Raw genomic sequence first — 25886 nt, forward strand, 5'->3', positions numbered from 1 at the left:
AGAAACTCTGGGGGTGTGGCTCAGCATTCTATATTTTAAGAAGTCCCCAGAGGACTGATACATGCTCACATCTGAATCTGATGGGATGGACACCTTAGTGCACTGCAAGTCCCGCTTATATATTTTTTTCGACTTCTAAGATGTTATCCCTGCCCATCCCGCCATTTGTCATGTATGCCTTTTGAAATCACATCCATATTCCTGGCCAAAGTCAGATGTCACTTCCTTCATGAGGCCTTGCCTGTCTCCCCACTCCACCCCAAAGTGGTGCACTCTCCTCCTGATGGTGCTTGCACTCCCGCCTGCCCTCTTCTTACCCCCTTCCTCTCCCCTTCTTCCCTCTCCCGCATCCCCTCTCTCAAACCACTGATGCATGCAGTCCCCTCTTAGTAGCACCAGCATCACTGGGCTCTGGTTCGAAATGCAGAATCCTGGCCCTGCCCCCACCCAGTGAACCAGAACCTGCATTTCATGAGCTCTGCAGATGATTCCTAACCACCTTAAAGGTTAGGAAGCACCAATCAAGCCACTCTGAGTGTACAAAAAGACATTTTTTCACTGGTTACATTTTTAATGATACTTATTCATTAGGAAAAAAAAAAGGGCAATACAGAAAAGCCCAGAGATTGATATGGCCATGAGAAGACTCTTTGGGCTTATTATTTAATGTACTTGTTTCACCTTTGATTTAGAGGAGCTATATGCAGATGGCCTGTTTTGAGATAGGAGCCATGCTTTAAACAATAGCTGACACTACGTCTTGTATAAAGTAGGTGTTCAATAACTATTTAAGGACTCAAAAGACGGAATTTAAGAATTCTCTATTACTATAACATAGTGTCTCCTTTCTAGTAACTAGAGTCTCCAGCACATTAAAAGGTAGATGAAGGCTGTTTTTGGCTGAGCTTTTCATGGCTGCTGCATCTTGGTGCAGTGACCAGAATGTCTCAGTCTGAAGCCTCCCTGGTTGGCTTTCCTGAGGAACAGTAAAGGTTGGTGAAAAGCAGCTGCATGCAGTCCTCAGGCATGGTTGAGGTGCTCTGTACCAGGAGACCCACTTTTTTTGACCTACTCTGAGAACTATAACCGACAGTGATTGTCAGTTTTACTAGAATTCTCCAGTGTGAGTGAGGCAGGGAGTGGGGAGAGAGGGAATCGTCCTGTCTGCCTCTCTGGCTCAGAGCCTAGAGACTAATTTAATTAAACCTGTAAGGAGCTCTGGCAGCTGGTGAGAGGTATGCTGAAGCATTCCAGAATCCCCTTTCAGCCCATTCAGCCCAGAACCCCTGGCTATGTGCCCCTGTCCTTTAGTGGCTGTGCCTAAGGCCTGTCCCTACCCTCCTTGGCCTTGGGAGCAGTTGCAAGTCTCCAGGGCCTGGTCTAGGGTCATGGGTATATGCGAGAGTCACCTAGCAGAAAGAGCTGGGACCTGGAGTCATGCCCTCAAGGTTCTAGACCTGCCCAGCATTTCTTAGTTGTGTCCCTTTCTCTGTCTCTGCTAGGGCTGTTTGGTAAAAACCAGAGAGGCTGCCTTGGAGAAGTGTCAGCTTGTTTCACGTGGATGATGCCACACACATCACTGTTTCTGTTCTCCAGGTGGGCAGAAACGTGGGGTCTTCTGTGCTCCTCACAGACGTCTGTTGCTGTGGAGTGGCAGCTCTGAAGGGTCAGTTCAGGAGACCTAAATTATGAATGGTTCTCACCTGTTCAGTCTTCCCTGTCCATGAGGTGTCATGATGGTGTGTGGAGACCAGGTGTGTTCATGCACATGATGATCTGGGCATCTTGTTGCAGGAACAGCCTAAGTGTAAGTGTTGGTGGCAACCTTACAGGACACAGGATGTGCTCACATACCAGACACATCTGGTGCTTTTGTGTCTGCCTTGCCAGAACATTTCTCTTAAACATCTGGAAATGATTACTCTCTGCCTACGACCAATCCGTGGGCGGCCATAAGGACCTCGACATTTAGATGAACTAAAAAAATAAGTAGGCAGTTGTGTTCATGTGTGAAAATGTGAAATGTCATGCTCCATGAAAATGATGGGTATATATTTTTTTCCAGAAATACTTTAGTCCTTTTACCTTGAGTGCCTAATCATAAAGGGACCTGAGTTGAGTCCTGACACAAACATGCCATTGCTTGTGACTGAAGCCACTGCAACCATTTCTGGGACCTGAAGAAAGTTTTCATTTTGACTTTTTCTTTTTTAAAGCCAGCATTGTAGTATGCTTTTTAGCTGTGAAGTATCTCTAGATCCCAAAAGATGATGATTGTCTACTGACTGGAATCTCACAGGTGATAGTGTATAAATTCACAATTTTACAGTGGCTTTGTGCTCCCCAGAAAATATACTCTGTTTAAAACTTTCATTGATTTCAAAAACATGGTCCTCAACCCTTTTAGGTTAAAAGTTATATTTGTGTCAAAGGTCAGATTCCCTAGACTCTCAAATGAGCTTAGAACATACCTAGAGTCATGCACTGATACCTTTTATTTTTGGTTATAGAAATGCACACCCTACACAATGAATGAGACCCTCCATGCCCCATACCTGGTTACAGTGGCAGCCCTGCTTCAGGCTGCTCTGTATGTTAATGATCCTGAAAGAGGTGATGACTTTTTCTCTCCAAACATTTATCAGACTCTAATTAAAGATGACAGGATGCTTGTGGGGTTCCCAGGGAATATTACCTTGGATCATATGCATCAGAAATGAAAGTTTTCACTTTTGCTGTCCACTGCATGTGGCTTCTTGGAAGGCAGTCCTTCAGGTCCTGGCAGCTCCAGGGGAGATCTGTCCAAGAGATGTGTGGGCTTCTACTCAGGAGCAAGGGTGGTGTTTTTTTTCCAATTAAAAATGGAGAAGTTGTAATTTAGAAATACATGGATGCCTGTGGATTTTTAAATTGGATTTAAAAAGTTGTGGCAAGCAGTACAGGGAGCTCTTTAATTACAGCTCTCACTAGCCCTATACTTTGTCATGCCAGGTGGGGGAGGCATCGCCATCAAGCGGGGCTCTTGTAACCAGGGCACCAGGCATCTTCTCACTGGGCTTTCTGTTTGCTATGGCGATGGAAAAGAGCAAATGGAGTGGGGCAGCAGATGTTGACTTGGGTACCTGTGACACAGGATCTTCTTGGTGGCAAAAACCTCAGTGTCAAGTTTCTCTTGACTAAGAGCCACATGTTTTGTTGAGGGGTTTCAGCTGATCACTAAACCAGGGCTGTCTGGTCAAACAGTTAATGAATTACTAGGAATAAGTGGTCAAATACCTGCTGACTTCATGCTGTGGATTTTGACATCTTTTGATTATTGAGAAGCTAATAGGCAGAGAACTATACTGCTATGTGCAGTTGAAGCTGTATGAAGAAATTGCACATGTAATTATAGAGTGTTCGAGGAAAAGGACCTTCCAAGTTACCTGAGCCATGGTCCAGACAAGTAACAGAAATGAGCCAGGTAGGCAGGTGACTGGGGAGACCTGGATAGCACCTGTTCTGAATAAAGGGTGGGTACCACTCAGCCTGGCCTCCCTGGGCCTGGAAGGCATGGCGCAGTTTCCAGATTTTCCCATTCTTCAAGGGAAGCTGGAAACCTGGAATTTTAGGGACAACCTCTTTTAATTATTGGCAGCCAACCAAAAATAAAATGCCACACAGGCCAAACCAAGTATGGCAGTGAGCTGCCAGTTTGCACTCTGATGCCTGCCTGTCTCCATTTTACAGGATGACTCCAGGTTCTGCCACTGGCTCAGCAGCAGCCCGAGGCCTGGAAGCCCAGTCTCTTGTCTCTGAGGCTGATTTTCTTTTCTCCCCGAGGGCCATCTACTGGAGATGCTCTGGAGCGACGACGGTGTTCAGGGTTTCCTGGCTAGCTGGCAGCTCACCCTCCAGTATTCTTGAAAGCTTTTCCTAGAAGTCCATAGTCATGGCCAGCTGGACTTCCCCTGAAGTGTGGCCTCTGCTCCTGGGTGTTCATGTCACACATGTCAGGTGGAATTGGATTCTGGGCCCCTTTGTCTGTTTTCCTAGGATATCAGTGGACCTTCCCTGGGGTGTCAGGTTAATACCTACACACTTGGACCCTGAGACCCATTGGTTCAGCAGAAATTGGGACCCCCAGCTCGAGTTTCTGCTCTTGGTCCTCAGCCTAACTTGAGACTTCTGCCCTCCAGCAGGGAGCTGAAGTGTATTATTTTTGGCACCTATACTCATAGTGGAGCCCCAGGCCCCTGTGTCAGTTTGCCTGGGGATGCTGAGAAATGGGCAGTGTCCTGAGCCCTGCCTACCCACCCTCAGAACTGGAATATTGGAGTGTGACCTAGGAATCTCCTTTTTAGACATGCTCCCCAGGAGGTTATTGTGCACACAAAAGTTTAAGAACCACTGTTTCAGGGATAGCAGAGGTACTGGGCGATAGGGCCTTGTGACTCCAAGTCATGTTCTCTAGGCCCTACCACACAGGAATGCTAGCAAGTCAGAGGAGCAGGTGGGCCATCTGGCCTGTTCTGGCTCACAGCCCAGAACCCAAGAGGCAGTGTTAAGTGGTGGCCCCAGAACTGGTTTCATGGGTGTGTGACCAGTGTTATCACACCTGCACTTGGGATTAATGCTCTGTGGTCACAATTCTGAAATATTTAACAATTTTATTTTTGATTTTGTGACTTTTAAGCAAAGGCTGGTACAACAATGGAGCATATGCTGGGGGCTTGGAACCTCTGCTCCCATGTGGTTTTGCCTGCCTCTCCTCCAGGACAGGTTCTCTGCTGCAGGCACTCCACCCTGCCCTACCCTACCCCACCCCAGGCCACCCCACTAGTGACTTCCACTGTCCTTGCCCTAGCAGGAACCATGTTCCGGCCCATGTCGTGGATGCCGAGTTGTGGGTGGTGGGACTGTGGGCATCAGTGATGGTCTTCATATGCCCAAAATATATCCTTGAGCCTGAGGAAGCACAATAGCAAATAGCAGATTAAAGAAACACCATTGTTGGTCTAAAGAAAGGCTGCTAAGAAAGGAATAAGGGTTTTATTCCTGCTTTGAACATAGGGCCTAAATTTTCAGTTTGCATGGTCCCTGCAAATTATGTATCCTGGCTGGAGGACGCTCTTCTTAAATCCTCTTCTAGTGGATCTCTCTTATTGGTGGCTCACATTAGGGAAATAATGTGCTCCTTCTCCTAGGTCTTCTCTGTCTCCCCATTTCACTGACTCTTCTTTCTGATCATAATATCCAAAGTCTTCCATATGTTCATGAGTTTTTTTGTATTATACATCCCACTCTTTTTCTTTCAATTAATGTAAAAAACAAGGATTTTTGAAGAATAAAGAAATAAAAATCCCCTTGTAAATTTTATGTAAGAGTTTTGAAGATAGTAAAGACAATCACCGAGGGCTTTCTATCACATTGGCATGATTTCTCTAGTTTTTAAGTGTTCCATTTTAACTGCATGAATTTGGTGATGTGGTTTAGCTATTTAGGAGTATTTTGCACTGTATCACCTTGGCTGGCCAAATAAGCAGGATATACTTGGGACACAGTGTATGCTCAGTGAATGCTTACAGAAGGACAGGATGTGAAGATTGGACATACCTATGTCTCAGCAAAGATTTTAATTATTATTGTTTGAAGGGATGAGCAGCTGATAACACTAGGCCTGGTTATTTTCAAAAGTTGTTATAGTTTGTCTCTCAGTTGACCATGTTCTACTTGAAACAATCTCTTCCCTTAGCTTATAGGACAGCCTTTTGCTGGTTTTCCTCTGGTCCCTCTAGCTTCTCTTTCTCAGTCTCATTTTCTTTGACTCATTCATGATGATATTAAGATCAATTCATGGAGAGCAAAAAATGAAAATGCAGAAAAGAGCATACCAGGCATGTGGGACATGGGTCTAAAGTACATGTATTGGAGTCCCAGAATGTAAGAATGAGTCAGAAGGAATATCTGAATACATAACAGCTAAGATTTTCTATAACCAACAAATAACATCAAGCCCTAAGTTCAAGAAGTGCTATAAACCCCAGGGAAACTAAATACAACGTAAACCACATTTAAGCACTTCATAGTAAAACTGATGGAAATGAAGGACAAATAAAATATTAAATGCAGCCTGAGAAAAAAAGATTACCTTCAAAAGACCAACAATAAGATTGGCAGCTGATGTTTCAACTGAAATGCTACAAGCTAGAAGACAGAAGAGTAACAGTTTGTGAGTACTCCAAGAAAATGACTGCTCATCTAGAATTCTGTACCCAACAAAAATATCCTTCTAAGTGAAAGTGATATGATGCCAAAAGCACAAAGAACGAAAGAAAAATAGGTAAGTTGAACTTCACCAAAATTAAAAGCTTTTATGCTTCAAAGACCATTGAGAAAATGAAAAGACAATCCATAGATTGGGAAAATGTTTTTGCAAATCATGTATCTGATAAAGGACTTATTCCGGAATATATATGGGATTCTTATAGCTCAAAAAAAAAGACAACCCAGTTGAAAAATGGGCAAAGGATTTGAATAGATATTTCTTCATAGAAGACATAGAAAAGGCCAGTGAATACCTGAAAAGATGCTCACAGTCATTAGCCACTGGGAAATGTAAGTCAAAACCATGCTATACCACTTCACATTCATTAGGATGTCTATAATAAAAAAGAAAACAAACATTGGTGAAGTTGTGGAGAAATTGGAGCCCTCATACATTGCTGGTGGGAATGTAAAATGATGTGACTGCTTTGGAAAATAGTCAGGAGGTTTCTTAAAATGTTAAATGTAGAGGTGCTGTGTTGATCTAGCAGTTCTACTCATAGATATATACCCAACAGAAATGAAAATATATGTCTATACAAAAACTGTACACAAAAATTCAGAAGGGTATTATTCAAAATAGCCAAAAAATTGTAACAACCCAATGTTTATCAATGGATAGTATTTAGCAATAAAGGAAGTGAAATACTGATAAATGCTACAGCATGGATGAACCTTGAAAACTTTATACCAAGTGAAAGAAGCTAGTCATGAAGACCACATATTGTGTGATTCCATATATATGAAATGTGTAGAAGAGGCAAATCTATAGAGACAGAAAGTAGCTTAGTGGTTTCTGGGAGCTAGAGGGTGTTTTTTGTGGAAGTGAGGAGTTATTGCTAATGGATATGTGGTTTCTTTTTGGTATGATAGACATGTTCTAAAATGTGGTGATGGATGCACAGCTCTGTGACTATACTACAAGCCAGGGAATTGTACACTCTGGATGGGTGAATTATATGGTATATGAATTATATCTCAATAAAGCTGTTACCAAAAAAATGGAGGTGAAATAGAGATGTTTCTAGAAAATAGGCACTGAGGAAATTTTTGTCAGAAAACTCTCACTAAAGAGGCACTAAAGAGAATTATTCAGGCAGAAGGAAATTCTCACAGACAGAAGCACAGAAATGTTGCAAGGAATGAAATGGAGAAGGCGGGGTAAATATGTGGGTAAATTTAAATAAATATTTACTGCTCAAAAAATAATACTATGTCATTGGTTTGAAATACATTTCTCAATATCTCAAAAATGGTCTAGTGGCCTTAAATTGTCTGGGATATGATAACTTCATAGTAGGTTCTGCTAAGTCAGGAAGCCATGTGATTATGTGTAGCATAAATTACTAAAAGAATTACTAAGTGTAACTTGGACTAAATGGAACAATTGAAAGGAAATATGGGATACTAAAGCAAAATTAATTAAACCATAAGACAGCAAGATAGGAAGAAAAAGGAAACCAGAACATACAGATTAAATACCAAATGTAGATTTGAACCCAGACATCAGCAATCACTTTAGGTTACTTTAATTAGATACTTTAGTTATAAAACTGAGATTGTTAGATTGGATTAAAAAGCTACAATCTACATACACATCTTAAATATATGGACACCAGATTTTGTAAGTAAAAGACTGGAAGAAGATAAACTATGCAGCGCTAACCAAAAGAAAATGGTGTGGCTGTACTAGCAACAGATAACATAATCTTTACGGTAAGAAACATTACTAGAGGTAAGGAGCAAATCTCATAATGCTGAAAGAGCCAGTCAACTCAGAAATACAAATAAATAAATATGTAGGTAAATAAAATACTGACAGAATTAAAAGGAAGAATAGAAAAATATACAGTTGTAGTTGGAGTTTAATGTACCTTTTAGAACAAACAGATTAAAATCAGTAAGGAAAGAGGAAGGTCGAGAATCCTATTTAATAAATAGTGCAGCTGTTGAGTACACATCCTTTCCACGTACTGGGCCATAGAATAAGTTTCAAGAAATTTCAAAGCATTAAAATCATACAGACTATACTTTCTGGCTATAGAGAAAATAAGCTAAAAGTCAACAATAAAAAGATACTAGAAACTTCCTAAATATTTGGAAATTATACAATACACTTCTAAATAACCCCTGAGTCAAAGAAGAAATCCCAGTGGAATTTAGAAAATACTTTGGACAGAAGATAATGAAAATAGGGCATATCAGATTTTGTGGGCTATAGCTAAACCTTACTTAGAGGAAAATTATAGTCTTAAATGCACATAACTGAAAAGAAGAAAGACTGAAAATCTTAATATTTAGGCATTAGAGAAAAGCAGTATATTAAACACAAAGAATGTAAAAAGAAGTAACAAAAAACAAATTAATAAAACAAAAAGCAAAGTTAAAATACTGGAAAAGCAATATAATCAGAAGTTGGTTCTTTGATAAGACTAATAAATGAATAAGGGACATTCCCTAAACTTAGAGAAAAAAAATGAGAAAGCACAAGTGACCAATATCAGAAATGAAAAGCAGATAGCACCACAGGTTCTCAAGGCATACAAAGTTAGCTGTTATCCTTAGGCATACCAACACACTTCTGGAGTTTCAATTGCCGTATCTGTATTCAGGCCCAAACACCAAAATCTCTTCCTTTACTCAATATCTCTACTTGTTTTAGACATTACTTGTTAAAAACAAAAATCCCAATTTTATCCTGTCTTCCTGCCCCCAATAACTTTTTGTCTAATGTTTCCCATGTTTGTAAAAGTATCACCAATAGATACTAATTTACCCAAACAAGAAACTCAAGCTTTGACTTTTTGCAGTTGGATAACTCCACATCTGATTAATTGCCAAGTCCTTCTGACTTTTCCTTTCTCTCTATCCCTCTTTCTCCTGGTATCACCTTGTTCCTTTCTCCATTTCCATTGCTTCCACTATTGTGTAAACCACCTTCAAATTGTCCCCAATTTCTGCAGTGACTTACTCTCCCTTCTCTCTCCACACTACAAAGCTGGTCCTGTATGCATCTGCTTACAGCCATTTCATGGCTTCTTGTTGCCCTAGAATCAAGTCTAAAGTCTACTGTGGCCAGGAAGTTTCCCTCTCTGGAGCCCTTGGCCTGCCTTCTTTCAGTGTCTTGATGACTCAAATTCCTGTGTCAGGGCTTGTGCATCCACCATACTTTAGCTCCCCAGACTCCTCCCCCAGTGAAAACAAGAACAGAAACAAAGGTGACTAATTGTCCTCTTCATTTCCCTGAACTTTGACCAGTTGTTTCGTGACTGGTCCCATGCACAGCCTGGAGTGTTCCTTGGCATTTGACATGGCACAGTGCCTGGCACAGAGGGGCACAGGAAAGGATTACTGATCTGAATGAGTGAATGAATGATAATTGATCAAAATAATTCTGAAATTTAGGGTTGATACTACTTTTCAATTTGGCTAAATGAAACAGCAAATGGAAAAAGTACCTGTAAATATAGGTACATATTACAGCCTTTTCAAAAGAGGTTAAATGCATTTTTGGTTATTTATTTAATGATAAACAAGTCTTTTACAATAATTCAAATATTTACCAGATTATTACACCTCCTCAGTTTAAGCTCTTACGTGGAGAAACCCTAACTTTGTCTTCCTTGGAGACCTTGGCAGAGGCCCTTGCCAAGGCTGGTGAGCTGTGCAATTTTGTTGACTTAAATCAAAATCTAAGGCTTGATTTGGAAACTGCCTAAATCAATTTCAGGACATTGCTTCCCTCACTGAGGTTGGTGGCCACAAATAGCATAACTTATTAAGGGTTTTTAAGGAAGTAAAATCCAACTGCTTTCAAGTGAATATATTCATATTAGTTCATAATCCATATATAATGGATCTTCAAAAATACCCTAAAACATTGATGAATGTACCTGCCATGTATTTGTTGTTCTGACAAGGCTCAATGGGCCCTTAAGGATTTAAAGGTTTAAATATGATTTTTCGGAGTTAGTCAACAGGACCTATTTTCTTCTGATGTCATGTAAATCAGTTTCATTTGGTCTTTTCTTAAGAAAATGAAGTATTACTTGTATTTTTAAAATATGTAAAATTACGTCTTTGTAGGAAATTGTTTTTTATTGTAAAATACATACAAAGGAATAAACATGAAAAGTATGTACAGTTTGAAGGCCAACGAAATGAATGCCATGTCCTCACTACCCATCTTAGGAATTGGCAGAGGGTAGCCACAGCATGTATGCCTTCCACCCTGTCCCTTTGCAGGGGTGTAGTTTGTGGGGGAACCACAGCCCATAATTGGGCTGAGCCAGAATTTTGTATAGGTTTTGTTACGAATTTGAAAGAACATGTGGCATTGCTTGTTGGAAAGCTCTCTTTCCAACTTCTCCTGCTTGTCATCTAAGTCCAGTTTCTTATCTCTCCCTTAGGAAAGAATTACAAAGTTTAAGGAAGCCACAGGCACCATGACTGTTTAGCAAGAGAAGCACCATCTGAGGGGAAAGCAGGTGTAGCTCCCTTAGAACTGACCAGCTGAACTGACATGCTGACTGCCTTTGTACTGCTCTTAGAGCTGGGATGAGCCTGAAGTGGGGTCCCCTGGGGGTCCACGGTAAACCCAGCCCAGGAGAGAGACAGGGCCTATAGCAGCACTTCATTCCTGAGCCAGTAGCAGGGCTGACTTGAAGTCCTGAACCTGTGCCATTAGAAGGGCCCTGCGCTTGCAGATGCTGTCTTGGAAGTTTTCATACCTCTGTCTCTGAATGTGCATTTTGTAAGTGAAGTACCATGGGACAGTGTAACCTGCTCCAGGGACCTGGAGCCACAGCTCCTGCATGGTTTTGCTTCCTGCTGCTTCCTCACCTACCTGGGAGGGATTCTTAGCTGACTGCACTCCTATTTCCTGGAGCTTTGGGCTTTTCCACCCAGCAGCTGCTGCTGTCCCCTGTCCCTGGTGGGGGCGTGGGCTTCAGGGAGGGGCGGTGCCAGTTATGCACGTGGTGTCTGAGAGCTGGGTCCAGCCTTTCACCCACGACTGATCCCTGGCTCTGAACACTTGAGTATTAAATTGCAGTCTGTGGGGGGCTGCCTGTCTCCTGTAGGTCAGGGTAGCAGGCTTATGGGAGGAAGAGACTGACTTAAAGCACTGACCATGAAATGTCACTCACATCTTGGGTCTACTGAGTTGTTCCTCTGGTTTGGGCCAGTGTGACTGACATCTGCTGGGCTCTCCTGAGTCTGTCTCCAGGTGGTGGGTCATCCGGAGGCTTGCAAATCCAGACTGGCCTCACTCAGTATGCCAGTTGGCAAGCTTTGGCAGGAGCAGCTGGAACAACCAGGCATCCCAGAGGCTGGCTAACCCCGGCTTTTTCGTGTGGTGGCAGAGTTCCAAGAGCAACAAGAGAGGAATGACCTGACCAGCAAGTATCTCTCAAGTCTCTTCCATGTCACATTTGCTACTGTGTTGGCCAGAGCAATAAAGGATTAGAGGTAGAATCCACCTCTTGGGAGAAGGCACTGCAAAGTCACATTGCAAGGGATGTGGATGCATGGATGGAAGGAACCAATTAAATGATTAAAGCAAATGACATTTATTTTGGTTTTTCTTTAAAAAATCAGCTTATGTTTTCCCACTTCTGACCTGTTATCAAAATTAAAAGATAGCCTTTGTGTATATTTATAAAATGGTTCCAGGGTTACACAGAAATTTTATTGCCTAGATTAAGGATTACTGTAGACCTGCTGCCAAACCCAGATAATCATTAAACCACCCCTGTAACATGCAACTTCATTGGATTAAGGAAAGAAAAGAATATATAAACTGAGACATGGCATTAGCCTTGTTTTAGGATTTTTTTTTCCAGGATGGTGAGGCTGCCCTTTCTTTTTGAATGCACTGTCTTTGTAGGAACAGTCAGAAGAACCACTGAGTGGCTTTGTGCAACCTGTCTGGAAGTAGAAGAGGGCTCTTTATCTCTGGAGATCGAGGGCCTGTTTTAATGGTCCGTTTTGACCTGGGCAGAGTGGCACACAATATCTAGGTCTTTGGAAGGGTCCTCCACTTCAATCTGTGACTAACTCCTCCTGAGCATCCTGCCCCACAACCAGAATCCTGGCCGCAGGTTTACAGCCTGCAACCTGGTCTGAAGTCTTCCTGCACACCACTGCCCCTAAACTCCCCTAAAGGCCACACTTCTATAATAGCCCTGTAATGATATCTTTTCACATGGCTCCTGCTTTGTCTTATGTCCTGAAGTGCCCAGCAGTGTCCTGGCTACTGAACCTACAGCCAAGAAAGGAGTGCAGGAGACATTCTGCCAGGGGATCAGAGAGTTGACATGAAAATTTTTGGAGTCAGGAAATTCCAGGACCCTTAAGTCATTCAGGAAGACAGTTGACATGAGAGGCCAAGGGAGGGGATCAGGTTGCCTCTGTGTAAGTAAGAATTGAGGTTCCCGGTCAGGAACTGGTCTGGTAGGGAAGTGTCTGAGTCCTTCACTCTGTAGGCAAAGTTTGGATAGTTCCATTGAAATAATTTATATTTTCCTTTATATTATCAATTATAATAGCACAATTGGAATTAACCCCCACTCCTGCCTACTCACATTGTTGCATTTTTTGTAACTTAGTTTTCCATGACACGATTGAATGATTCATTTAGTGTACCTATCAGTTTATTAAAGTGATACCTAAAGCTGACCCCCAAAATATTTAGGGGATTTTATTGTTTCAATGTGTCAGTCCAGCAGGGACACCCTTTCTTCTTAATCCTTGGCTCATGTGATGGTTTAAATATTAATCTCATGTGTGTCAGGTGTGATGAAGCAGTGGGGCTTGTGTTGTGAAATGGAGTGGGAGTGTGTATTGACTTTTTTTGTATCTTCACAGGCCACTTGTGTTGTTAGGACCCCCTTGTGCAGATGTATCCTGGCTCCCTAAAGGGAGCAGTGGCCAACCCTGCCCCCTTCCTGTGGCTCTGCAGTGAGGACACCACACACACTTGCTGAGGGATTAAAGGCACGTCTTTTCTGTCTTAGTTGAGGAACTTGCTGGCACAAATTGCTCAGCTGTTAATTGGGGAGCAGGGTTGAGAAGGGCGTAGGATGTAATGGCGCCTTCCTTCTGGAAGGGGAACTGGGGCTGTTTTAAGGAGGATGCTTGACTCTCGGGAAGCTGTGGCTGCTGATTATAGAGAAGACATCCAGATGAGGATGAAGAGCCACACATTTTAGCAGCTGGTTTAAACAGCTCTTTATTCTCTTCTGTGCTCTGTTTGTGTGTCATATTTACTCAATAAAATGACCTTTCAGGGACGTGAGCATTTATATGTTCCTTGGTGCCTGGGCCTGACATGATTTTGTTAAATTGGACTATGGAAATGGTGATAGTTAATGATGAATGGAAGTAGAGGAATGATGAGAACAGGCAATTCTGCTGAAGTTTTGGGATTCTGTTGCCAGAAGGCTGGGAGACTGTGAAGCTTCTTGCTGTGTGGTTCAGGGCTAGCTGGAAGCATGTTGGGATAGGCACCTGGTGGATTAGGTGAGTGTTGAGGAAAACCAGATATTTGCCTCAGCCTGCTGAGAATAAGATTGGAAGGTATGGAATGGAGATGATGTGCAGACAGCCATGGTTGCCAGAAGGACTGGGCTGTATCTACTGGCCACCAGTAATTCCACCTCTGCCCCAACTTGGGAGAGAGCACAGAGCTGTGTGGGGGTGTGAGGATGGGAAGCCAGGAAGAAGTCCCTGCTGTCTCCTTGTTAGGTGCCTTAAATTAATGAAGGGGTGTGTGTAGAATCAGTGTGTGCTGGAGCTGGCTTGGGTGGCTTGAGAAGGCCAACTGATATATATTTGGGAATTTTGTGAGCCATTTGTTGAATATAGCCATTAATAAAAATGAAATTTTATAAGTATGTAAACACATTATATTAAAAGCAAAGGTAATAAGTGGTCAAAGCATGTCCCTTCCTAATTGTTTTATTACATTTTATTGCATTTGAGGTTTTCTACATCTCTTATATCTATAAGATAAAAACACTACATCCTGGTTTGCTGCTATGTACCTCTTTCCTACTCCATGCTCAGTGATTTCAGACTGGCAGCTTGAAATTGGCTATGGTGGGAATATTTATCTCCCACACGTGTGCATATTCTGCCTTTCGGCACACCAGAGCAGTGCTTCCTCCTCGACTTGGTTCTGTCTGTCTGGCCCGAGTGTGGACCACAGCCTCAGAATGACTCAGATCCCCTTGAGGAGAAGCAGACGCTTTTTATCCAAAAGTTTCTTTCTCTGGGCTCACATATTTCCAGGGCTGAGGCAAAGGAAATTGTTATGGCTTAAAGGCTTCCATTATCCCCATCTTCTGGTCTGTTGATTATATGTGGGATTGAAAATAAGAAAAGGTGTTGATACTATCAACAGAACAGATCAAGTAAGCTTTATTAGTTAATAATGTCAGGAGGAGTCAGAGAGCTCAGTGGAGTTAACAAAGAGCTGCAGTGATTTCCAGCTGTGCACATGGTCCAGCATACATGTTAACAGGTCCAGTTTCTAATGGAATTTTCCACCTAGGAATGGTAAAGTCTAATTTCAGTTTGCAGGAGACCCTTGGCCCAGGACATGACTTCTGCAGGAAATCCTTCCTGTCTGCTTCTTTCTCAGGCTGGGGGAGGCAGCTCCCCTGTGTGTTTCCCTAAAACCCTCGGCATATTTCTGACACAACAGTACAGTGAGTTTGGTCATTAAACTCTGGGTTTAAATGCTTTCTCAGATCAGATGATCTATCTATATAAAATGCCAGTCAAGAATGCTGAGCCCCACTAGCATGCCTTTAGTAGTTATGAGGAGCAGTTTGTTGTTAGAGAAATAAAACAAGTGAATCAAATAGGATTAATTCCTTTGAAAGAATTAATTAGGTATTTCTTACAAATAGTTAAAAACAAATTCCTTTCATTCTGTTGAGGATAACCAGAAACAAGGACTTGTGGAGTCTCTACAAGAGTTAATAGCCTGTTATAGATGCTGATTCTAGATAACTTGACGGTCTGCATTTTTCTTGCCGAGTATAAGCAAAGCATTCCTATCAAAAGAGACTAATTCCTTGTTTGAAATCTCACTTACAGTGGGAAGATTATCTGGCATTTATCTAGATGTTTTAAAGTAGTCACATATTTGCCTCCACTTTTCCCTAATCTTCTGTCATTTTGGAGTAAAAGCCTGAACTCACCAAAGAGATGAATAATAAGAGCCACACATACACCCTGAGAAATCAAATATGACGTTATGCATTTGGATTTCCTCATAATGTTAATCTTAATCTTTGGTAAAATTATTTTCCTGTGATTTAAGTGTATCGATCATTCTAAATGTCATGTAATGCTGGCTGTTGTAGCAACCTCAAAATCTTAATGACGACACAGCAGAGGACAATGTCTTGCTCTTGTCACCATCCAGGTGGGTCAATGGATACTGGGCAGCAAAATGCTCCCTCCTGTGCATTGATTCAGGAACCTGAGCTCCTTCTGTCCAGGGCTCTGCTGGTTTCTAGACTTCAGAGTCCTTCTCTGACTCCTCTGTATCCAGCCACAGGCAAGAAAAGAAAGGTAAACAGTTGTGAGGTGTGTTATGGCCAGGTCTGCTGGGAGCCGCCTTTATTTTCATGGATGTTCCATCGGTCAGAACTCAGTTATGTGGCTATAGCCCAACTACAATGCTGGGTTTTGTGGTCTCTTTGCCCGAGAGGAAAGGGAGGGGGGTTGGCAAATACATGGAATTGCCTTGTCCCCACCAGAGCACCCAGATGACACAAGCTGCATTCTCCAAGCATGAAATTTTCAAGACCTTTGTAGGTCTCTAGTCATAGAGAGGATGCGGAGCATAGTGTTGAGAGCATGACCTTGAATCAAATTGCCAGTATCCAAATCCCAGCTCCACCATTGACCACAAGTGACACTGGGCAAGTAAATCTCTGTTCCTTAGTTTTCTCATCAGGAAAAGTGGGGATGACAATAGAAATTAATAGGGCTTGTATAAGAATCAAATGATGTAACATATAAAATGCTTAGGATTATGCATGGAACATAATTAGCAACATATAAGTATTTGTTAAATAAATTAAAAAAAATAAGACTAGTAATAAAGAGGCCCAAAGTCCTCTTTGTTAAATTGTAATCTGGATATGTTGCTATTCAGATGAGAATGTTTCTTTCAGTTCAAATGTAAAAATGTTTATCAGGCAACTATTAATTGTAGTGTGCCAGGTTTGACTATAGAATCTGAATTAGTGAGCTTCTTACTGAAGCAAAGGAAACAGTGTATTTTCCCCTCCAAATCTACCTTTAAAATGCTGCGACTCCTGATTTATAGTCACATTGGCATTGTGATCCTGGTTTCCACTCCAATCCATGGCTTTTTCTGGACCCCCCAGAGAGGAAAGTGACACTGGTTCAGTGCCTAGAGGGCTCCTTCTCCCCTGCCCATGTCCACTGGGTCCTGTCGATGTGACTCCCTTAATAGGTGTCATTGCTGGCTACTCATTATGCAGTTTGCTTCCAATCTGTTTGTACTAACACACTACTCTTCCAGGTATGATCTGAATTTTGGAATAATGCTTGACTTTAAGAAACAAATGAGGGCAACCTAAAGCGATTTCTCCATGTAAAGCCTCCATCCCAGGCTGTGCTAACAGGCTCTTTCTCTTGCAGCTCGACGACTGCACGCTGCAGCTCTCCCACAACGGCACCTACCTGGACTTGGAAGCTACCCTGGCAGAGCAACGGGACGAGTTAGAAGGCTTCCAGGGTGACGCTGGGTAAGAGTGACAATTGTCTCAGCTGACTGGTCCTCACCTTTCAAGAAATGGGGTACATTGAGGGCTTAAAATACTTTGGAGAATCCACTGTAGCTTTGACCTCTTTATTCACTTTCACACAAAAGAAGGGAGATTCAGCTGACTCACCAGCAATAACCTTTTGCATTTTGAGCCATTCTTCTTGACAAGGCTACTCAGGCATAGAAAAATTTCTGGTATGGTTTAGTTAAGCACAAAGTACACTCTAAGTTTTTAAAAAATGAAATAAATTAATATTTTCCAGATTTGAGTGGGATTGACAACTATTTTAAACACTGTTTTTAATGATATCTTCCTAAATATTTATCTTCCTTGGGCAGATGACCTAGTAGATCATTTTATACTGTATCATCTTTTGAGCTCATTACAGTGGAGAAAATAATTATTAATTATGTCAATTAACACCAAGGGAATTTTTAGCTTATGTGTATGATCGCTTATTACTTCTGATTGCTATGAGTCTGAATAAGGAAGGACTTAAAAAAATCAGAAATGTGTACAGAAAGTGAAATCGCTTTAGGATTATACACATATAATCATCCATTTGTACATTTGTTAGATTATTGAAATAGCTTTCTGATGGGGGCCACTTGCCTCTTTGTCTATCCCTCTTCCATCCCAGAACCAATTTATCTCTGATTTCATCACCTTCCTCCTTAGAAACTTTCAGAGGTTCCCTGTTGCTTTCCAAATAACGCTCAGCTATCTTAATCTGGTGCTCAGGGACCTCCCCAAAAGTTGTTTTGAAGCTCCCTTGCCTGAGTTAAAAATATATTATAGACAGATGAATTTTTACCTCAGAGTAGTTTTCCATGAATGGCTCAAAAAATGAGGAAAAATGGGAACCTTTATAGTGTTAGTTTCTTACCGGACTCCAGTGAGTATTGATGAATGTCACAGTTAATGGCCCTTTTCCCATTAATTGTCCCTTTTCTGTGCTGCTAAACTCTGGTAGGCCAGAGCTGGGCCTGTCTGATTATCCATCACCTAGCATTTTCTCAACACATTATAGGCATTCAGGGAACATTGGTGTACAGATGAATGACAGGATCCCAGCATGGGTTCCTGAATGGTAAGACCATGAGCCCCAAGACTGGGTCTTCAGTAAGAACCAGCAAGTTTCTCTGAGGGCCTGTCTCCCAAGTAGTTCCAAGGGCTATATCAACAGTGTGTGGAAAAGACCCTGGAAGCTATCAATAGGCTGTACACACATGGGGGGTATCATTAAGTCAGAACAGATTCTACTCATCATTTAAAAAAAATTAGTGTAATTGGATTTATTGACTTAAGAGAAATTCCATTGCTATAGATTTTTACCAAGTATTTGACAATGATGTTTCATTATATCAGATATCAGCATTCAGACTGGATGACAGTCTAATTGGATAACTTTGTGACTCATTGATCAAACAGACCCCAGTTATAAGTCTTATAAGTAGATCATTGGAGTTTGAAAATTGTCTCTAGTGGTATTATGATTGAAGACCATGTCCTGTTTGAATTTTTTCTTTCTCACCAAAACTTGAGTGATTTGGAGATGGAAGCTTAGGGACAAAAAAGTGTTAATACATTACCCAACACTATCAAGAGTTAAGGGTGGAGAAGAAAATAACATTTATGGAGCACTTACTCTGCCAACTGCTATATTAGGTACCTTATTCACAGTATGTTTGTTTAATCATTCATTCTCTGAACAAAAATATGATTGGATTTTATTGTCTCCATTTTTCATTTGAAACAACTGAGGGTCTGGATTAAATTACACATCTGAGGGGCAGAGCCAGTAGATGGTGGAGCTAGGTTTGAACACAGGTGTGACCACTTTCCAAGTCTGTGCTCCCCTGCCATCCTGGGAGCTTTTGAGCAAAGCCATTTCAGGTGTACTCAGGATGTACATTTGTACTTTTTGTAACATTAGGTTGGTTCATGTCAGGACATCAAGAGTCCCTGGCTAAGACACTGACTGTAGTTGAAATAGCACCCAACACCCCGCAGGGTGGAGCTCCAGGGAGGATACATTTGCTACAGATCACAATGTCAACATCAGCATCCAGGTGCAGGAAGCCCCACCATAGCTGTCCCTAAAGAGCCAGGGACCTCAGCTGCAAGCTAGCTTATCAGAGGACATTCTGGGGCTTACTTTTTCCTTTTGTTCCCTTCTGAATCATCACCTGGCCGTGGGTCCATCTGATAGGTGCAGCCTTAACCACATTTCTGCACCCTAACAGCATGAAATTCTGGGGAAACGAATTATGGCAAGATGAGAAGGCAGGCTCCTAATGTGGGAAGCACCAAACAGGGAAAGGTAGCCCTAATGATGCTGGGTAGCTGCACATTTGACTGGTGGGCTCCAAACTCACCCCTGAGTTGGGTTTATGTCTTTGAAATGATCATGTTTCACCCATGTCCTTTGGAACATACTTGGGCTTCACTCCTCTCTGCCTGGAAGAGTATGAAGAGGCCACCTTTACTGATCTCTGGTGGGGAGGCCCCTCTGTCCTTGGCCTGGATTGCAGGAGATGTGCCAGGATGGTGCTGTCCTGGCATTGCCAGGTCACCACAGTTATCTCCAGATTATTTACTACTATGGACCACTGGCAGCACACAAAATCTCTAGGAGCTGCTTGGAAGCAGCCTACAGGCTGCACTTTTCTGTGCAGGTGGGAGGTGTCTGGGCAGATGAGCAGGATTACTTGAATTGAGTGTCCCTCCTAGATCCTCTTAGACGTGTGGCATTTGGCAAAATCTGTGTGCCTAAGAACTCATGTCTCCCATGAATGGGAGTTAAAATATAATTTCTTCCTAGTTAAGAATTGCTTTTTTGAGGCATGAAAAAGATAAAATCAGTCTTTCTCTTGATTTCTTTGTGTAAAGTATAGCAAAAAATCTATTAATGTTGTGGTCTCCTAATGAAGAGGTATGTCAGGCTGTGTGAAAATGGGTATTTTTCATAGTGTCCTGAATGAATTTTCCTTGCTAGGGGAGTTTGTTTCTTTGTTCTTGTCCATTACCTTGTTCTTTTATGCCAAGACTAAAAATTAACTCACTTCTTGTTTAGAATTATTACTCAAGCTGTAGGTAACCAGTGAAGAGGAGAAAGACCTTGACAAAAGTGAAGGATGAAGCAATTATAATGCTAGTGAAGTGTAGCCTGGTCTGTTTATTACCTTCCAGGGCCAGGACATCAGCAGCCATGGCATGGGGACGTGGAAACGGAAACCCTGAAGCCTCTGGATTACTACTCCTGACCCTGGTTGGGTGATCTTGGGCAAAGCATTTCACCTCTAATAATAATTTGAGAAATTTCTTTATAAAATGAGGACATTATTAGCCAACTGCATTTCCCTCCCCATATCACACTGGATCCCAACAGGTTTTCTGGCCCCTGAAGAGAGCAGAGCAGAGGGCAGGATAGCATAGTGGTTAAGGATGTGGCTTTGCATTTAGTTTCATGGCTGTGTGAGCATTGGGATTTTACTTTACCTCTCTAAACTTCAGTTTTCTTGTAAGTGGGGATAACATAATCACAATATTGCCTCCTTGGGTTGTTGTGAGGTAAAATGCAATGATATATCTAAGATATCAAGCTAGTTCCCAGCATATAAAACAAACTCAAAACCAGTAGCCCTTACTGTCTGAATATATAGTCAGAATTTGAGAAGAAGATACAATATGAATCACTGGATTTTAGAGCTGGAGAGGTCTCTGCAAGTAAATCACCATAAGATCTCATATTTGCAGTTCAAAAAACCAAGGCTGGAGCCTTGCTTACAGGACAGAGCTGGCCCAGAAAACTTCCCCTGACTTTTTTGGCTTGCTCCCACACACACTGCCTCTCAAAGGAAACCAGTGCCAGTGGAGGTCCAAAGGGAACTGTCATGGGGAAGGTGGGGTTTGAGGTGTGGATTAAGTGAAGGTTCCTGTGGCCAGGATTCTCACCTGGCCCTGGTCAGCTAGCTCACTACACTTGTGTGGGCAATACATTGCTATTGACTCTATATAAAGAGCTCTGCCCAGTGCTCTGGGCAATACAGTGGCAGGGCTGCACAGCTGCAAGGGTGCAGGAGAGCAGAAACTGGAGTAGTAGCAGTGCCGAGGACAAGACTGAGACATCTGTGGGGGTTGAGAGGCCCGAAGGCAGGGACTGACTTGCTGCATGCAGACTCGCTCTAAGTGGCTGGGATTCTAGTGATTGACCTGCTAATGTGGGAACAAAGTTGGGTGTAACCCTTTCTCCCTAAGAACATTCCATTGTCATTCCACGGTCTCATTGAATCCATAGTGAACTTGCCCGGGGCTGAAATACATTGGCAAGACAGAAGTTAGCCCTGAGCAGGAGGTGGTGGCTGTGGTGAGGGAGGTGGGAGCATGGGAGAGCTGAGAGTGAGCCTGAGAAGCTCAGGCCTTCAGGGGTGTCATGAGGATCAGTGTGGCTGTAGGACATCCTGTATGCATTCCAAGGTTCTCCTGACTTTAAGTAGGTTGGGCCCTCAGCCTTCCCTCAGGCTTGTGCCCGAGGATCAGATCCCCACCACATACCCCATTACAGTCACTGTCCATCAGTATAGTAAGATGCTATAGAGCCATTACTTGTCTTCTCTGTGCTCTACTTCCTTCCCCATACCCCCTATATTATGAGCACTAATCGTAATGTCCCTTAATCCCCTTATCCCTCCCTTCCAATCAACCCACTCTCCCTAGTCCCTTTCCCTTTGGTAACTGCTACGCCATTCTTGGGTTCTGTGAGTCTGCTGTTGTTTCGTTCCTTCAGTTTTTCCTTTGTTCTTATACTCCACAGATGAGTGAAATCATTTGGTACTTGTCTTTCTCTGCCTGGCTTATTTCACTGAGCATAATACCCTCTAGCTCCATCCATGTTGTTGCAAATGGTAGGATTTCTTTTCTTCTTATGGCTGAATAATATTCCATTGTGTAGATGAACCACATCTTCTTTATCCATTCATCTGTTGATGGACATTTAGATTGCTTCCATTTCTTGGCTGTGGTAAATAGTGCTGCGATAAATATAGGGGTGCATATGCTTTTTGAATCTGTGATCCTGCATTCTTAGGGTAAATTCCTAGGAGTGGAACTTGTGGGTCACATGGTATTTCTACTTTTAGATTTTTGAGGAACCTCTATATTTGCTTTCCACAATGGTTGAACTAATTTACATTCCCACCAGCAGTGTAGGAGGGTTCCCCTTTCTCCACATCCTCTCCAACATTTGTAATTGTTTGTATTTTGCATGTTGGCCATGCTAACTGTTGTGAGGTGATATCTCATTGTGGTTTTAATTTGCATTTCTCTGATGATTAGTGATGTGAAACATCTTTTTATGTGCCTGTTGGCTGTCTGAATTTCTTCTTCGGACAAGTGTCTGTTCAGCTCCTCTGCCCATTTTTTAATTGGATTATTTGGTTTTTGTTTGTTGAAGTGCATGAGCTCTTTGTATATTTTGGATGTCAACCTCTTATTGGATATATCATTTATGAATATATTTTCCCATACTGTAGGATGCCTTTTTGTTCTACTGATGGTGTCCTTTTCAGCAACTGTATTTTTTTTAAGGTGTCTGTCTTCCTCCTGAATTTGTTCCTTAGCTCTTGAGTATTTTTCTGTAGCTCCATTAGCATGCTTATTACTTTTATTTTGAATTCATTTTAGGATGATCAGTGATTTCAGTGTCACTGAATCCTATTTCTGGTGTTTGAGATTTTTTGGATTGAACAAGGTTCTTTTGTCTTTTCATAATCCTATTAGATAGTGAGAAATATTAGGTTTGTTTAGGCAGTGCCCTGTAGTGCCCAGAAGCTCTGTTCTTCAGAGCTGCGCTGATCTGGAGAGATGGCAGTGGTCACAGGCGAGTGGCGCCAGTGCCTACCCTAAAGAGTGAGGCACAGTGCCTGTTTCCACTGTCAGGGCCAGTGAGTTGCACCCAGGGAGTGGCCTCTAGGTTAATCCCTTAAATTGCTGTGGATAGGCAGCCCTCTGGATGGCCTAGGGTGAAGGTGGGGGTGACAGGTGCGTGGCCCAGATGTCTTCCAGGAGGACAAAGTCCTTTCCTGCTTCCAGGCTGCATTGCCTGACTCTGCTGTTAGGGCCAGTTAGCCACATGCAGGGAAAAGACTCTTGAGTTAAGCTGTGTAGTTGCCGTAGGTGGGGCTGCCCTCCAGCTGGTCTGGAGCAATGGTGGGGACATTGGGTTTGTGTGCAGGTGTGGGTGACAGCGGGGAGGAAGAAGCTGCAGGCTACTTATTGCAGTGAGGGGCCTCGGGGATGCGTTGCCAGCCAGTGGGATGGATTGCCTGAAGCTCCTGAAAGTTCCCAACCTGCTGGGCTGGGTGTGCCAGGATGATTTTGTCCACCTGTTTCTTCTCCTAAACTCTTACCCCTTTAGCAGCCCTCTCACTGTTGGGAAATCTTTCAAAGCACCCACCTTTCTTTTGTCCCAGGGCAGCCTGTTGTGGGAACCTGTTCACAGTCTCAGTCTATGACTTTGGTTTTCAGCCCCAGTTATCTCCAGAGCACCATGCAATGTGGATTTGTGCTCCTGGAATCGATTTCTAGGGCTGGGTACTTAGCAGTCCTGGGCTGCTTCTCCCTCCCCGCTCTGATTCTCTTCCTCATGCTAGTGAGTTGGGGTGAGGGGAGTGCTCAGGTCCCGCCAGGTCTCTGCTTTTTTACTTTACGCATATTCCGTGAGATACTCTCTTGTCCCAGATGTAGACTGTTTGGTGTAATCTTATTTCTGGTCATTCTTTTAGGAATAGTTGTTTTGCTGTATTTTAATAATATATCTGGTTTTCAGAGGAGATTTCCGCCTCACTTCATGCCACCATCTTTTTTCATCCATGATGATTTAATTTTCCTCTGAAAGTTTTAGCTCTGAAACAGAAAACAAGGGCATATTTCCTGGAAAAGTGGGGAGAATGATTAATTTTAAACAGATGACCTGATTATTTCCCCCCAAAAAGCAAAAAGAATTGGTTAAAAGATTTTACAATTAATAATAGCAGAGAGAGGGCCAAATATAAAACAAATACATAAAAATCAACCTTTCTCCAATATGTTAGCATTCCAATTAGAAATTTTGGTGGTGGAAGGCAAATAGCTACCAGATTTAAAGGGAACTTATGATGGGTGTCCTCAATGGATTGATATTTGGTATAGATGAATAAAACATTGAACTTCCTGTAATTCTTCTTGAGTTCTTAGGATAAAGCTGATTTGGTCCTGTTGTGTTATTTTCTCATGTTGCATAATCTGTTTTGCCACTATTTTCTTAGATATTTGCATCTTAATCTTTTGTGTGTGGCCTTTTTGTTAGGGTTTAACATTGTGGTTTAGCCAGTTCCCTAAAAAGGTGGGGACTCTTCATCCTTTGTAAGCCCTGGAGAAGGTTATATGGTGAGGCAGTTGTACAGCAAAAGGCTGGATGGTGCTGGGGACTATGCAGTCAGACATTCTTCTTTCAGCCTGGGTTTGTTTCTACCAGCCATGTGACTTTTTGCAAGTTATGTCATTTCTACAGGCTTTGTGTCCTCTTCTGTAAAATGGGCACAGCACTTGTACCTTTGTCAAAGGTGGGAGATAGACAAGTGATTTGGGAGATGAAGGACATCTCTTCTGGAGCTGGCTGCACTCACCACCACTCGTCTCTGTCTCAGCTAGCCCCTCCTTTGCCAGGAACTCCTGGGATCTGGAGTCTCATTCTTTGTCAAGCAGCTTCCATAGTCCTTGGCTCCCAGTTCCATAAGGATATCTTCTATTGTAGGATTTTGTGTACTTGGCAAGTGGGGAGGAAGGTATAATATTGAAGTAAAGGATTATGAGTGATAAAACTGTAAAATAGGCCTTTTTTGTTCTACGGTTTTTTAAACTCCATTAGAGTTTAGCCTAACCAGTCCAATTGCATGATTTCTCAATGTGCAAGCACTGAAAAGATGGTACTTCCAAAATGGTGGGCCTGCCATTGGCTTCCTTGGAAAGACTCTCTTAGTTTTCTGCAGGTGCCTGGAATCCCAGAGTGATTGCCCCACACATTCCCCATGGGACTGGAGAATTCTGCAAGAAAAAACTTCCTCCAAAATTTTTTTGTAGCTGTTTAAGGGTAGAAGTAGGGGCTATCAGTGGACCCTTTGAAACTTTTCCAGAGTTCAAGGTGTTCTGAAATGTTTTCTCATGCCATCTCATGCTCCCCCACTCTGGGCATCTAAAGCATGTACTTTTGTCTACCACTCATTTGATATTTATTATTGCCTCTTAACCGCTAATAACATTAGTAACAGAAAACCCTCCAGATTTGCTGACTTAGGGTTTGCTGTTTCTCATAGTTGGGGCACAGAAAACCCTCCAGATTTGCTGACTTAGGGTTTGCTGTTTCTCATAGTTGGGGTCTAGCCACCATCAGTGGTTCTCTGGTTACTGCTTGCAGCTCAGCCCCAGCATCACCCTGGCAGAGGCCACACACTGGCTGTTGCCCCCTGGCTCAGAACCCCTTCCCTGGCAGTTCACACAAGCTGTTCAATCATTCAGTGCAATTCACCTAATTGAAACTTTCTTCCTAGTATGATCTCAAGTGTTGAAGGAATGTCAACATCAGGATTTTTGAGAGAGAAAGATTTTTTTTCGTGCATGAGGAAGGAAGTTTTGAAGAAGTCTATGCTTATGGGAATCTCAAACCTGTCTTCTGAAGATGGGTCAAGTGTTCTGTGTTTCTTGTAAGATCCTGGAGACTAATGCCTT

General features: G+C 42.4%; 1 protein-coding gene across 10 annotated transcripts in view; it reads left to right on the forward strand.

Moving 5' to 3' along the window:
- Positions 1-25886, forward strand: part of FHOD3 (formin homology 2 domain containing 3) — a 523260-nt gene that overhangs the window by 41697 nt on the left and 455677 nt on the right. For all 10 annotated transcript variants that reach the window (XM_073212918.1, XM_073212919.1, XM_073212922.1 and 7 more), the window contains exon 2: positions 16993-17099. In XM_073212918.1, coding sequence (XP_073069019.1) covers positions 16993-17099 — 107 coding nt within the window. The remainder of the gene's footprint in view (positions 1-16992; positions 17100-25886) is intronic.

The sequence above is a fragment of the Manis javanica genome, chromosome 9, assembly GCF_040802235.1.
Source record: "Manis javanica isolate MJ-LG chromosome 9, MJ_LKY, whole genome shotgun sequence".
Classification (NCBI taxonomy): domain Eukaryota; kingdom Metazoa; phylum Chordata; class Mammalia; order Pholidota; family Manidae; genus Manis; species Manis javanica.